This window comes from Neolamprologus multifasciatus, chromosome 12, assembly GCF_963576455.1.
Source record: "Neolamprologus multifasciatus chromosome 12, fNeoMul1.2, whole genome shotgun sequence".
In the NCBI taxonomy this organism is placed as follows: Eukaryota; Metazoa; Chordata; class Actinopteri; order Cichliformes; family Cichlidae; genus Neolamprologus; species Neolamprologus multifasciatus.
Window position 1 is genome coordinate 15,104,801 of NC_140450.1, and position 14,038 is coordinate 15,118,838.

Here is a 14,038-nt window from a genome sequence, read left to right on the forward strand (position 1 = left end):
TTCTTTAATGGAGAAAAGTGTGTTCCCTCTCGAGTCAGGTCCTCGGGGACACGGTGGGGACCCGTGAGCGCTCACCAGCTGACAGAGCGTGCTTCACTGAGGCCATCCAACACCTCGGCCCACGAGCCCGCCAACAATAGCCTGAAATTAATGCACATCCCCCATTAATAAATCCGGTATTCACCAAATGGACAGCATGGCAAGAGTTCAGGAAAAAGAAAAAAAAAGTTTGTTTCAAGGAAGCAACAGACTGAAATTAATTAAAGCGAACTTTTCTGTGTTGAAGAAGTCGAACACTGCAACTTGTAGTTTGGAGCACAAGGTGCAACAGGCCGGGGGGGGGGGGGGGGGGGGGGGGCGGGGCGCGTGTACCTGCAACATATGGCCTACGAGCGCGTGTTTACATCACATTACATAAGAGAAGCTCAAATATTAAAAGCGTCTTTAATTAAACATAAATGCGTGTTTAAATTTCTGTTTTTTCCTCCTATAACTTTAGGGATAAAATCAAACTTCTTGGCCTATTTGTATTTGCCTAACTCATAAAACCTATGGAACCAAAACACTGACGTTAACGTTATTTTATCGATTCAAAAATTCGTTAAGGTTTATGCATTATATGTAAAAATTTGGCAATAAAACGTTTTGGTGCTATTTTACTTGGAATTTATCCATAGAAATAAAGAAATTATTATTATTATTATTATTATTATTATTATTATTATCATCATCATCAACAGGGTCACAGAAACAGAGACATGATATTTTCGTTTGCTTTTTTTTTATTATTTCCAAAATCAAATTAACATAACTAAGAATGGCGAATGATTGCTTTTTTCCTGGGGCAAATTTAACTAAAAAAAGCAAATCACATGAAAGATGGGCTATGAGCAATAAATACATTACATACAAGAACAAAAACAGTTCTCAACCAAAGAAAAAAGACACACAAGCTGATGTGAAGACAAAAAAAAAAGAAAATACAAAAGGCGGCAGCAATGATGGCTACATTAAATAGGCTATTTGTATGGAGTTGGCAGCACTACACTAACAAACAAAGCAAACCTCTATTTTTATATTTATGGTGTGAAAACAAACAAACAACAAACAAAGCCTCTGGCTCTTATAGTTTAAAGTGCACATCATGAACTTTTAAAGTTGCAAAACAAAATTCATTTTTACAAAAAAAAACCATAAATCACAACAAAACTCATTTCATAGCTACAAAAACGTCTTTACATTATCAAATATAAGCAATTATCCATAAACTTGTGATTTTTTGTGGAAGACAGCTTTTTGGTTGGAGGGACGTGGGAAATACCCGTGGCAGTGCTGCGCGCGACATGGCAGAGGGGTCTTCCAACCACGTCTCCATGGAGACTGAAAAATTATAGGATAGATATTTATTGGCAGAATCGAATTAGGCCTTACTCACATTTTAAAAAAAGATCTTTAAACGATGCAACATGTTAAATTAAACATTAAACTTCTTTTTCTTTTATTTGCAAAAAGCAAGAATTTCTCTTAAAAACGCATTTCGTCAACGCAGGACTATCGCTATGATTGACACATTTTATGGACATTACTTCACTGTAGGCTATAGAGAAACTTCGCTATACTGTGTCTTTATGTGGGAATTTAGAAGGAAATTGTGCGGTGATGGTGTGAGGGCAGCTTCAGTTCTGAAAGATCGTCTTCTTCACTCGAATGAAGCTCCATCGCTATTTCATCCGAGTCACTGAAGTGGGAGTGCGGGGAAAACTCTCCGTCGCTCCGGGGAGACGCTTTCCTCCCATTTGCAAACTGCGAACTGCCCGCCCGAGCAGATGACGAAGGAGACGGGGAACACATCGCCTTTTCAACTCTAGTGGAAAACGAACTTTCGTCGAAGGAGGAACAGAAGGGCACCCCGCTGATGTGCACAGGTAAGCTGCTACCTGAAACGGGCGCAGGGTCCGCTGCTCTGCAGGTTGAGGGAGACTGAGAGGCCCTGTCCTTCATCCCGTCATAACCAGCGGTGGATGAGAGCATAATGTCACACTTTGGCGAGCTGGTGTTGTTGGAGATGTCGTTATTACTGCTGCTGCTGCTGCTGGAGGAAGAGGTGGAGGAGGAGGACACCGGACCTTGGAGAAGCTCGGCGAGGGCGTTAATGTAAATCTGCGCCATCTGCAGAGTTTCATACTTCGAGAGCTTCTTGTCGTTGTCAAACGCTGGGATGACGCTGCGCAGCTCATCAAACGCATGGTTGAGCCCGTGCATTCGCCTTCTCTCACGCGCGTTGGCGGCCACTCTCCTTTGCCTTTGAATCCCGTTGACAGGCTTGTGGGAGGGGGCTCTCTGTCTCACGGAGGCCTCCTCTTCGGGCCCGGTGAGGGTGCCTTTAAGGCGACACAACTCCCTGACTTTGAGAGAAGACGACGTGAGGCTCTTGGCAGGTTTTCTGTAGTTCTGTGGGCTGGGATGGCCTGAGGACCCCGGGGAGCCACTCTCTGAAAAATGAAAAGAAATTAAGCTACACTCTGGGTTGTGAAAAAAGCGTATCAGTACTATTTTAGACAATAAACTCGGTACAACTTTCCAACTGCGCAAAAAACGTTATACTTTACATAAAGGCAGCGCTCCTTCTGTTTATATTTAACTTCCAGAGCTTGATAAATTACTTCAGTTACCACCAATAGCCCCTGCTGCCTGTTGCATGAGCCGGTTTTTAGATAATTAACGGGAAAGCTGCTCAAAAGTTGCACGCACTGGTGCTGTTCCTCACCGTGGTAGGAGCCGGTACTCGGACATGGCGAGTGCCGCAGGTAGTCGGGTGAAGTGGCGTGTGCCGCACAGGTGCCAGAAGCGGAAGCCAGCCAGGCGCGTGGGTCGCTATCGCTGTCCACGAGCGTCAGCCCAGGTTCGTAGCGAGACTCCTCGAACTGTTGCTTCCCTCCCCTCTCCACCTCTCTGGGGCTCCCACAACTCTGCTGCCGCGAGTGCGTGGCCGGCACCTCACGTGCGCATTTGCTCCAGCCCTCCACAGTTAGGACATCCATGATTCCCCCCAAGAAAAACACTGTGGAGAAAAAAAGTTATCGGAGGCACGCACAGCTATGTTGTCTCACCGTGTGAATGTGAGTGTCGCGTGCGAGACTCCTTCTCTGGTGTCTCAAGGCGCGGCGTCGGTTTAAAAAGCGGCACGCGCCTGGAAGCCCCCCTCCTCGCGTCGGTCGCGTGTTGACGTCCAATGAGAAGTCTCGGTAAAGCCCGAGAGAGGCGATTATGACCCCCCGACGCTGGACTGTTTATGATAACGTTACAATTTAAGGGGGTGTTTAACACAAGGGAGGTAAGGGGAACCTCCCACAGGACGCACGTGCAAGTGATGACGGTTTTTAGGTGAGGAGCGTGGACGGGAAAAGAACACCTACCTGCTTCTGAGCCCGTGTTACATCTCAGGAATGACGGAGAGTAGGGAGAGGGTTAAAGAGGCGAATGGCAAGGTTCAAGTGGTTAATTTGCTACCCACGGCAGTGGAAGCGGCGACTCGGTTAATTCATTTAATGCTTTCCACTGTAAAACCGCTTCAGCCAAAACCAAACTGCTGGATTTCACCAGTAGCAGAAATGAACAAAGTTGAGGAAGAAAAGTGGGTAGATGAAGCGTGACCAAAAGCCAAAAAAAAAAAAAAAAAAAGAAAGTAGAGGTTCCTGGGGCTCGCGCGCTCATTCATTCATTCTCAGATCATCTCCAGTTTCCATTTTTCTTTTGTAGCGGCTCTAAAACCTTTTGATCCAGCTCTCGGAACCGCCCTTTCGGTAAAAAAGGGCTTCACAGGGAACGGAAACATGAGTAGGGGTCTCAACACTGTTTCTGTACTGACACAAGTGGCGCGCGGTTGAAGGGTTCTCTCGCGCGCACACACACCGACGTTATTGCCAAACTTCACCATGCCTTCTATAAGATAGGCGACCTTTAGAAAAAGGAAATACGGCTTTTAAAGCTACATTTAAAAAAAATCAACGGGAAGCAAATTGAACCACGTTCAGTCTGATGATCAAAGGAGCCGTGCTTACCGAGATGTAAACTTTAGGCATCTGGCAAAAGAGCAAGAGGATGATTGCTGATGGGAAATGGGCTCAGCGCAGTCAATTAGAAGGATTAGAAGGATATGCAGAAGATCGGTGTATGGGACACAAAGATCAAGAGATGCAAACCCGAATGTAGCTGCCAAAGTATCCTGGTAATATTAAAAAAATCTAACCAAATTCAAATGAAATAAACTTATCAAATAATAAAAATAAATAAATAAAGAAAAACATTTTTTTTTTCGTTTTCATTCATAATCCGCGAGATATCCACGACACAATATATAGCAAGGAATTGTGTGAAGGAACCCCATAATTTCAGAGATAATCCGACATCAGTATTTTCCATTTTTTATTCATGTATTCATCATGGGGACGTCTTGCGGGCTAGAGGTCTGGCGCCGAGCGTTTGCCCCCTCTTCCCACCTACGAGCCCCCCCATCTAACGGGCTGTGCCGGGCTCCTGAAGCTACCGACAGGTTGGATATTGTAGCTGACGATTATTAAAGTGTCGCAGCCACAATGGAGACTCTATGTTCCATTGGTCACGCCTGGGGGGCTCCTCGAGGGAGAGTGGCGGGCTCCCATTCCAGTGCGCGAGAGGAGTCTGCGTGCTGCCCCTTCTCATTCCCATCTCCCTGGAGACAGGGGCGCGACGGGCACGAGACTGGGGTGAGGGGAGCTGGACAGGGATTTCAAAACGTATCTGCGTTTCAACTAAATCAACTAAACCCGCATAGATCTGGGATTGCTTCGGATGAAGTAATCTTCTAAATGTGTAACTTTAAAATAGGAAACAACGGAGCTTCCTGTTCCCGAAAAATGAAGATTATGGAATTTAAATACTTGATGTTTTAATTGGAACTCACTGGAACTCATCCATTTTACCTACAGTGTATGAGCAGTGTCAATAAAACTCGAAATTAACAGCATTTCAACTAGACTCCCTTCATTATAGCTGAATATCTGCTAAACCAGTATAGACTTAATCTTTAGTAAAATCGTATATAACAAACCTTTGTGCATGTCTATATTATTTTCTTGAGGCTTCTCATTAAATATATAGAGATCTATTACAAGTTATATTTTATGCCATAAAAAGAACCCATAGTTGTTTTAGAGTCTATAATCTATATGCTTCCTCTTCAAAAGGGTGAAATGTGAGTGGTTAAGTCTACATTAAGTTGCTTACAGTGATCTCAGACCTTTAGTTCAAATTTGCTGTGGCTCAGCTGTGTCCATCACTGTCTTCCATTAATTCTAATTAGCTCTGGGAATGCCTGACAACCATTCAACTCATCACTGAGCGCTAACAGTAAGTTCAGAGAGACACTTGTGGGAGCTATGTAGTGCCACTATCTGGTTCACAAAGGCTATTGCAGTGTAATGCTCCAGTGAACTTGACAGCAGTCATCCTCAGCAGGATCTCTATCCAGCTGTTAACAGCAGTATACGGGCCTTTGAAGTGATAGCCTATATGGGAAAGACACAAAAGCTTAGCTCAGGCTTGAACTTCACACGTATTCCACACATGAAATGAACTCACAAAACATTTGTACCCACTTCTATCATGATTCTGGCATCCAGTATCTGGACCAACGCTGCCGTAAAATACATGAAAACGGTGAAAGCTGTGAATTTAAATCTTTAGATGCTTCCTTTTAAAAAAAAATATGTGAAGAGTTTTCCCATGTGTTGGGGACCAGGAAGTGATATGTTTAGTGTAGTGTTTCTCAGTCTGTGGTGGGGTTTAGAGCCACTGCAGGTGGGACACAGCCAAGCAGGTTAGAAAAAAGCAAAAGTGACACTATGTAGAATTACTTTTTTCCTCAGAAATAAACAATAGTTTGCTGATGTTACTGTGCTAATGTTTACATCACAGAGAATTCATCTGGTTGTTTTTACATTGTAAAGAATTGATGAAATTCATGGGGCAGGGGGAACATGCCAAAATAAGTTTGAGCACAGCTGTTTAATGTAATAAATATCCTCTTCTTTAACTAATTATTCACAAACTGTTGTGTTTTTTCATGTTGAATTTTGAAGTGTGACTTTCCTTTGATGGTTGTCTACATTAGCAAAGACAACAAATACCATCCCACTGTAGAAAACCTGTTTATTAGACAAATTATACACAGAAAGCTTTGCCACTTGTAACAGAGGCCCCAGTTTGTTCGGTTTTTGAATAATATGCAACACATACAACAAAATAGGCCTATATTAAATACTGTACATCATAAATTTTTGAAAATTATCAAGTAAATCCTGTAGTTCTATGTATGAAATTAAAAATGTTAACAGATAGCAAAACAGCAAGTTTGTGCATGCTTTCTTTTTAGTGAACTTGCCACTTTTTGTTATTTAGCTAGCAAATAATAAAATGAACTCAGGATGACATGAGAAAAGCAAACGGTTCGTGTGTGTTCATGTTTACCATGGGCAAGACAAGGGAAAAGCCAAATGCAGCAATGTGACTGCTCAAACTCAACACCAAAGCCCAATGTGATATACTCTTTTCTTTTTGTTAAACAAAAATAGCATTGACATGTAAAATATACATTTTTATAATGTCTCTTTCGTTTATACTAAATAAAATTTTTTAAATGTCTGTGTCCTATTTGTCATTCGATAGCCATACTGTAGCCTAATATAAGAAAAGAATGCCTAAGAACGCTTGCTTCAAAACACTGTGGCTTGACTGAATTCTCTACACACAACATTTTGCAGTTTTAGTTCTTTAAGATAACAAACTGAAAACTTGTTCTAAACAACTATCGTTATCAATTATTAATACAGCGTTAGTGAAAAAGGTTTGGTTCCGTTTTACCAACCCTGCCCACCCCCCACCCGTGACCCATAAAATATTCCTTTAATGCTCTCAGTGTACCATTCCCCACCCCAAAATGCACCTTAATGGTCTCATTTTAATTAATTGGCACTTAAAAAAACAAACAAACAAACAGACACACAAACAAAAAGTTATATAAACAGTACCCTTAACATGAAAAGTATGAAACAGAACCGCATTTTGGACTCGTCTCGCAAAAGGCAGCCATTGAGTTGTGATGGCCTTTGGATCTTCTCCATAACTTTCCCATCACCCACAGCACAACCACTGATCTGTTCTTCTTAAATAGTCCCAGTACACTGATATATTGGGTTTAACTGGAAGCTGGGAGGTTACAGCAAACTAGTTGTCACGTAAGGCCTGCACTGAAGATGCTGTTGCAATGGCTTCTCCTCAACACAAAATAAAACTCCATTTCACCACTTGAACCTGATAAGAAGTGATTCATGAACTTGATGACATTACAGAGTGACATTTTTATCTTTTTTAAACACCCGAGCCATGGTAGCACTAAAAGTAAGCAAAACAAAGAAAAAACAAAAATCAAACGTCTGAATGACTTAATGATGCAAAACCAGAGACTACAGCACTCATTTAGCAGTTTTTCAAAATTTGCTGAAAAATAAAAAAACAACATAGACAGCTTAGAACAATGTTAATTTTTTTCTTGTACTTCCTGACCAAAACACATTCCACGCATTAAAATCTTTTTTTTTTCCAAAAACAAAATTCAATAAAAGACATATAATAAGCATAAGCTTTTTGAAGTCTTTCAGCTTGTCTTTTATGTTTTTTTTTTTTAAAGTTTTTTTTAAGCTGCTTTTTACTATACCTCTTAGAGTCAGATTAGAGGATCTCACCTTGACTTGAAAAGCAGATAGCACAGTACAGGTGAGAAAAGAAAAGGTCAGATCTACATACAATCACTTACAGGTCTGTGGGCACTGGTACAGTGCAGTGGGATTGACAAAGAGTTTAATGTGCATCAGAATGGTGAAAACAGTTTCAAGCTGATGCACCAAAAAAAAAAGAAAGAAAATAAAATGGCAGAAGTAGTTTAAGATTGATGCACCAAACTGGCAATTTCTACAGTGTCATACTGTTGCACTGTCATGGCATTTCAACAGTTTCCAGATCGATGCACCAGGAAGGTGTCACTATGTGTTCAGCCTTCTCTTTAGTCAGGCCACAGTGTGGACACCATCTTGGAGATGATTACACATTTAGAGCCCCAGGTATTGGTGAAACGCCACCAAAGAAGAGAAAACAGCGTGAAAAGGCAGAGTTAAACTGGCGAAGTGGAATCTTCCAATATTCATTGAGTTGGGGCCTTTTCAAAACACTACACGGGCTGTGTACTGTATGTATTCCGAGGGCCACTGACAAAAGTATATGTGTTTTATATACCTTCACAAAATAACAGCCCCATAATTGCTTAGTAGTAGAAGCCCCCTTGAAGTTGTTTCATGGCTAAAGAGATCACCAGTCATCCACAAATGACAGCCCTGGAGCTAACAAGAATATAAGAGTATTTCCTGGAGCTGAACTAGTATAAACTAAACCCTCCGAGACGGGAGTTTAGATAGTAATAGGAGTCAGGTTGTTTCATCAGATCCCGTAACATGAGGCAGATCCCATGTCATAAAACTGAAATAAAAAAAACAAGATTCCCTTTCACACACATCTCAAAAATAATCCCCCAATCACAAGAACAACAACAATAAAGCAAAGAGTCAAGCCCCCTCCCGCACCCTTTCCCCTCTTGCCCCTCACCACCGTGGTTTGCACAAATGAGGAACACCCCAACAGACTTCCACCTCCTTTGACTTCCCCATGTATAAAATAGACACCCCTGGAAACACCCCAGCTGAAACTGAAAACAGAAAGATTCCTATGTACACAGATCTCCACCTTCTGACTTTCAAACTTAGCCACATCATATCTGTTCTACCACCTATGACTGACTAGAACCACCTCGCCTCCTCCTGCATATAACTTCCCGAAACAACCTTAGCAACTCCTCATATGGAGGTGCCCCTGTCTGGATCATTGCCATAGCCAAAGTTGGGTCCTGGACCTGTGGGCTGGTAGGGAATGGAGGACATTGTTTTAATGGGGCTGCGGAAGAAACCACCATTGGGGGCCCTCTGCCTGAAGGGGCCCACCCCACCAGTCCGGTGGTCCTGGAGGACACCCCCGCCACTGCCACCGCTACTGAAACCAGCAGAAAATCCAGCGGCGGCTTTGGCGGAGAGGCTACGGCTTAGGGTCTGGATCTGCTCAGGGATGAAGGTGGTGGTGGTGATGTGGGTGTTGCGGAAATCGCTGATCTGCTCAAGCGCCTGGCGGGCAGCAGGTAGCGCATCCATGTCAAGGGGTGTTAAATCGATGGAAGAGGTGGAGAACTGCTTGTGGGGGCTTTCGTCCTCGGTGCACAAGCTGTTAACCCGGCGGTGTAGGTGCTCCAGGTCGATCTCCTTATCGTCCTGTAGGTGGGGAGGGGCAGGGAAGGAGTAGAACGGAGAAGAGGTGATGGTAAATGGAAAGAGGGGAAAATGTTAATGGGAAGTGAGGGAAAATGGAAAGAAGACGTTTGAAAGGAAAGGCGAGAAGGGATGGGATAGAAGAAAGATCGAGGGAAAATGTTTAAGAATGGGAGATGGAGATAAGGAGATATGGAGAAGGACAAGATAAGAGGAATGCAAATGGGAGGGATAAATTGAGGAAAGTTGGATAAAGGAAGAGAAGGAGGTAAAGGGAGTAAAGGAAAGGAGTGAGGGTAGTGCAAATACAGGAGTAAGGAAGAGAGGAAGAGAACAACAAAGGAAACAGAGTATGTGCAGAGAGGACATAGTATGGGGGTGTATTTGTATTCAGCAAAAGGGATGTCATCCATCCAACCAGTATAAATGGTTATTAAAAATAATAGTGAGAGCAAGAGAAAGGTGTTAGACAAAGCAGATGGTGAAACGATGAGGGCGGGACAACAAGCAAACATGACACACGATTTCAAGTCGTTGTATTTGCAATAGTTCAGCACAAAAATGTTTTGATGGTCACAGGGAAACATGGATTTGGCAGGAAGCGGGGACAGCAAAAAGAGAGGAGGGGAAGGATGGAAGGGAAAGATAGAGAAGCACACTCTGAGCTGTGGTCAGGATATTGGAAGAGAGAAACATACACACACTTGTACAAGGTCTGTAAGGGAGTGCAGATAATCTGGAATACCAGCAGGAAACACACTGCAGTCATGCTGTGTGCTCTGTGATTCCAGGGTGTTAGGTCAATTATCAAGCAAGCATTACCATACATTATCTACTTAATCTTCAAATACAACTTATTCTATGCAAGACAGTTCAAATGTTGGACAGTACCTGACTTTGTCTTATGTATTTTACCTGGTTCATTATGGCCACTTTGATAAGGAAAATTCACATTGAGATTAACATCTCGTGAATTTGGTACCAGGCCATAATTTATTGCTGAAGTTCTTCTTTTTTAGGATTGCATCATTAACTTAAAATCAAAAAATGTCTAACAATTAACAATCTTAACAATTCCACTTGAAACACAGCAAATACATTAACTTAAGCTTTAACTTAACTTACAGTATCAGTTAAATTAAACTTAGAAAGAAATATGACTATATTCACATTTACTTATATAATAACTTATCCACATAGTCTAAAAAATGGTAACACTCAGTGAGAGGTGTTTCATGCTTTTACTGCATAGGGTAGGGTGGATAGTAGTGCAGGGGATTTCAGTTTGCAATGAATGAGGTGAGCACATAGACGAGAGAGGGCTCAGGTGAGCAGAAGACAGTGCTGGAGAACTTTCCACAACTTTTACGTTGTTCATTGTCCACAAACGTGCCAGTGTGCTTCTGTAGGTTTTTAGGTGGTGGGATGAGGTAAGGTTTTCTGTCTCAGAGGTAGGTGAGGTGGGGGGAACCACATAACTTGGATGTCTCATTTGTGGTGTTTTAAATTCCAGGGTAGTATTATTTAGGTAACGTCATACAGGGTTTTTGTGATGAAAGGAGTCACATTAATACGAGTAGGGGGGATAGAGAGTTTTACTGACCGTGTCCTTTGGGTCTGGGGGATTCTGGAGGGGGCTCTGGCCCTACTGTATGTAGTTCACAGGACGAGGGGACCAGGAGTGATGCCCCATCTAAAGGAGGGACAGTGGGAGGAAGGAGAGGACGAGGGGGCGCTAACGTCTGTCGTGAAACTATCATACAAACACTAAAAGTTTGAGTAAGGGGACATCAACGGGGCAGTGTTGGTACAGAAAGAAATGAGGGGGAGTTGAAAGAGAAGAGTGAATCACAAATGGTCAGCCTGCTGCCTGTGAAAGGAGACTAATGGGTAACTGGGTGAAAAAAAGGGACTGAAGCAAGGAAAAATGGAAGGTTTCTTTCCTCTTTTTTTAAGAAGATCCCAGAACCAGATCTGACTACAAGATTATGTTATACTGTGAAGAGTGTAACATTTCCCAGCATCACAAGATCTACTATAACATTACATAAGATATAGCAACACTAAGTCACTTATTAAGAACTATAATGGCCTATAAGTAAAATAATTAATGTAAAACTCAAATTTTTCAGTCAAGGCCATATTTGAAAAACAATGTTTGGTTTAGACAGAGAATATTTTGTGGCTTCATTTGGGATATAAAATGTAGCAAAAGTCTCTGTGACTGTAAATAAACACTTCGCTGACCTGACATACACATTTATCTTTAACTGTCTGGTGAAAGATGGTGCTTAATTTGCCTCAAAATAGAGCAACAGCACCCTCTCGTGGTATAAAGGCATGATTGCACAGTTCAGCTGGCACCATGCCAGATGACAAAACTTTTTTTTTTCTTTAAAATGAGGTACTTCTGCATCCAGCATTTGCACCATTCTTCCTGATTTTCATTATATCTCTTAATAAATAATCATTCATATTGACATTTCAAAAACACATCGGGCTACAAGCATTAATAATCAATTATATATATATTTTTAAATCTTCTATTGTATATATAACCTTGGGGTTGGAGGTGAGGTGGTGAAGGTTGTCATTCTCATTTTGGGGGTGAGCTCGGAGGGGTTTGTGGGTTCGAAAGAGTGTTGGACAATCAGGGCGCAGGGAATGTCACAGCATGCTGGGGGCTGGTAATGGGTGGCTGTAGGGGCAGTGGTGTTGGCAGTGTTGGGGGTCTGGTTCTGGGTCTGACCGCCCAGGGCAAGGGGGTGCTCGCTGGGGTTGTGAGAACATGGATCGGCAGCTTGCCTGGCAGATGGGCCATCTGCCTGTGTCTGGTGTGAGTGTGTGATGTGCAAACGTGTAAGTGTGTAGGTTTGATAGAAGAGAGACAGAAAGAGAGCGGTGGAGTGAATCATACGCATGTATGTGTGTTTGTGTTCATGCAAGTTGAGTGAGAAGATTAAAACAAGAACCCCGCCAAGGAAGAAGCCAAATTGACGCACAGGCAGACGCACGGAAGACGGGCAAAGACGGAGAAGGGGATGAGTGACAGACAAGATCAGGCAGATGGGAGGATGGTAAGGTGGAGGAGAGAGAGAAGGAAATTGGAAAGACAGATGGGTGGGGGGTGAGTGAGAAGAAAGACATGGCAGTCAGTCAGCACACACAGTTAAGCAGGTCGCTCTGTGTTTTGTCCTCAGAGAGACATTCACACAGTCGTTATATACCTGGAAAGGGGAGATGTTTAAATGCCATTTTGTATTGCTCTCTCCCTCTCTCTCTTTCTCCCCCTCGCCTGCTACACCCCTCAACACAGAGTACTTATCTACAAAAACAAAGCAAAAAGGCAATATGAGAGCTTTGAGCCACAGTGACACAGATCATTGTGTAGAGGTAGAACAAGAAGAGTGGCAATTCCCATCCAAACCACCAAGAAAAAACAAAAAAGAGCGCGATAAGAAGTCACCTGTTTTGTGTATATCAAAGAACCTGATACACAAGGAAGTGCCAGCTCCTCTCATGCTAAATCTACACAGTCAAAACCACAGATGTTACCATTATGGAAGAGTTCTGACAGTGATTGTGATGTGATTTCTGAAGTTCCTCTCAGATTTGAAGTTTTGAAGATCGAGTCCAATGACAGAACTCTTTCATACAAACCTCTGGTTGAACAAATATATATATATATGTGTGTGTGTGTGTGTGTGTGTGTGTATAGGCAAAAAGGGGTAAAGCAGTACAGCCGCCCTGTTATGAATGAAATGGGCTTCAGACACTCATCTAGAAAGAGCTTGTCAAAAAAAAGCATCAAGAGCAACTTCTAAAGTAACGTTAAGGGTTGATCAATTTTAGCCACCCTTGTGACCATTAGCACATAATGAATTCAGAAATCATGTCTGTGCCTTAAGAATGAACATGAACTGCAGTCATAACTCATTTGAGAAGAGTGAATGACTGTAAAAAAAACCCCAAAGAACTGCAGGAAGGACTTGCAGGGAGACTGTTAATACACAGTCATACAAACTCCCCTTTATTTTCCGTACATAATATCCTTTTTAAGTGTACTCAGGATGAAATTAATATCATTGGTTACTCACACGAGTCAGGCCTGTGGAAGTGTGTCTTTGTGAGTGTGTAAGCCCGATTTAAAACAAACAAACAAAAAAAAAACCTCTTAAGCAAACTCTATGCACAGAAGCAGGCTCATAGATAACATAACAATGTCAGCCATTCAACAACACAGAACACAATAGCAGCATGAACACGAACACCAACAGCTCACAGTCAACACAAGTATGAATGTGAAGGCATGTAAAGACATGTACAATATGTGATTATGCATGTTTTAATATTCATTAGAAACACAGAGACACAAACATAGATTAGTTGTATTAGTGTTTGAACAGTGAATTGCTGATTGTCAGGTATGCAGAAAGCTTGTATGGTTGTAGGTATGTGGCAAGTGAAGGCGCTGCATTGGCCAAATGTTTGATGGATGAATGTAGTCATGATTTGTGCAAGTGATTACTTTTTATGAGTGGTTTGCATTCATCATAGGATGCTCATGTGGCCCGCTAAGAGCAAAACAACCCGATTCTTCATTGCTGCTGGTGAATGGATGTACACCCGGGCCA

The 14,038-nt window shown here is 42.3% G+C and overlaps 2 protein-coding genes across 4 annotated transcripts in view; both read right to left on the reverse strand.

Annotated features, from left to right (window-relative positions):
• Nucleotides 1-362: 362 nt before the first annotated feature.
• Nucleotides 363-6,066, reverse strand: atoh1a (atonal bHLH transcription factor 1a). The gene is made up of 2 exons (XM_085180828.1): nt 2,768-6,066; nt 363-2,492 (listed from the first exon to the last, which is right to left on the reverse strand). Exons 1-2 carry the CDS (start codon nt 3,039-3,041, stop codon nt 1,639-1,641), a joined length of 1,128 nt encoding a protein of 375 aa, XP_085036954.1. The 5' UTR covers nt 3,042-6,066; the 3' UTR covers nt 363-1,638.
• A 109-nt stretch (nt 6,067-6,175) lies between these two features.
• grid2 (glutamate receptor, ionotropic, delta 2) overlaps nt 6,176-14,038 on the reverse strand; it is a 532,677-nt gene continuing 524,814 nt past the window's right edge. The window contains exons 16-17 of one of the 3 annotated variants that reach the window (XM_085180826.1): nt 11,964-12,235; nt 9,186-9,407 (exon numbers count right to left, since the gene is read on the reverse strand). In XM_085180826.1, coding sequence (XP_085036952.1) covers nt 9,302-9,407; nt 11,964-12,235 — 378 coding nt within the window. In that variant the 3' untranslated portion in view covers nt 9,186-9,301. Of the gene's footprint in view, nt 9,408-11,963; nt 12,236-12,631; nt 12,730-14,038 lie in introns of all 3 variants that reach the window. The other 2 variants (XR_014877276.1, XM_085180825.1) reach the window with 2 other exon arrangements.